The 1,284-nt window shown below is 59.8% G+C and overlaps 1 protein-coding gene across 1 annotated transcript; it reads right to left on the bottom strand.

Moving 5' to 3' along the window:
• Nucleotides 1-260: 260 nt before the first annotated feature.
• On the bottom strand, nt 261-1,284 carry LOC123050248 (auxin-responsive protein SAUR23). The gene has a single exon (XM_044473071.1). It carries the CDS (start codon nt 1,237-1,239, stop codon nt 841-843), a length of 399 nt encoding a protein of 132 aa, XP_044329006.1. The 5' UTR covers nt 1,240-1,284; the 3' UTR covers nt 261-840.

Here is a 1,284-nt window from a genome sequence, read left to right as displayed (position 1 = left end):
GTGTCGTTCTCCTTCTTGAAGGCGTTGTCTTGCTTGCTCGCGGCGTCCTCGGTGCTAGATTCAGAGCTTTTGTTCATCTAGTTGTTGGTTGGATTGCTTCTCTGGTCGGTGAGTTTAGTTGTGTTCTTCTTTGATTGGGTCGAGCATTTTATGCCTCTCCATGTTCACGCCCCTCGCATCCGTGTCATGTGTTGTACCACCTGTTGTACTCATTCTAACTTCTTCTATCAATGCAATGATACACGTATTCTAAAAAAAAATACTACAACAAGAACAATCAATCAATCTTTATTAATTTACTCGTGTGCCTCGGCAAGGAGTTGCACAGACGAGTAGGCTAGTTACAGAGAAAACAATCCCAAAAAATTGTCGCTTTTGTTCGATCAATTAGTAGAGTGATGAAGTCTGAAATATATTCGCAGTGCCATTCGTGTTACTCGCACCCGGGATCGTTTGTTCAAAAAGCAAATAGAGGTGGGTCCCACGGGGTCCACAAAAGCACATGCAGTCCCTGGCGGCCACATCTTCCGCGCGGCGCGCACGCCCGCCTCTGCGGAGGCCGCTCCTGAACCCCTTCGGCGCCGAATCCGCGGCGGCGCCCTCGCCCCTCCACGGTTGCTTTTTGTGTACGCGGCGGCGCCGAACCCCTTCCTTACGCCGGGGCATGGGAGCACAGATGTGCCATCGCTTGTTGTGTACGCGGGATCGACCAGTCGGTATTCTCGGCAGCGGCAGGCACGCGAGATGCTCCCATCTTTTCGGCGTGCAACACAACAGCCGCCTCCGCCGGAACAAAAGCGCCAGTGCGCCAGGGCTAGTTTTGCGGCCTCGATCGAGCGGTCACCACACGAGCTTCTCCACTGCCATCCCCTGCAGCAACGGCCGGGCCGCGACGTCGCGGCTGGTGACGACCGGCACGCGGCAGCAGACCGAGCGGCCTCGGCGGTCCTCGGAGGACACGCGGCGGAGGACGTCCAGGAAGCGGTCCTCATCGCAGCAGGGGAGCGCCACGGGGCCGGGGGTGGACGGGAAGCCGTACTCCTCCTCCGACTGCCGGAGCAGCTCCCGGAACACGGGGTGGTTGAGGTGCGCCGCGCGCACCATGAACCGCCGCGACTCGCCGCCCACGCACACGGCCACGTGCCCCGACGGCACCGGCGCCGCCGCGGCCCGGGACCGCCACCGCCGCAGCGTCCGCTGGAGGCGGACGATGCTCTGGATCTTGCCGCATTTGGCCATCGCTCTCGCCGGCTGAGGATGTTCTGCTTTTGGTGCGATGATGGC

The sequence above is a fragment of the Triticum aestivum genome, chromosome 2D (genome assembly GCF_018294505.1).
Source record: "Triticum aestivum cultivar Chinese Spring chromosome 2D, IWGSC CS RefSeq v2.1, whole genome shotgun sequence".
NCBI classification, from domain to species: Eukaryota; Viridiplantae; Streptophyta; class Magnoliopsida; order Poales; family Poaceae; genus Triticum; species Triticum aestivum.
The sequence above is the reverse complement of the archived record's forward strand: the minus strand, read 5'-3'. Positions and strand labels throughout refer to the sequence as shown.

Excerpts from the sequence above, each read along its gene's own strand:
- LOC123050248 (XM_044473071.1), bottom strand. The coding sequence starts at position 1,239 with ATGGCCAAATGCGGCAAGATCCAGAGCATCGTCCGCCTCCAGCGGACG.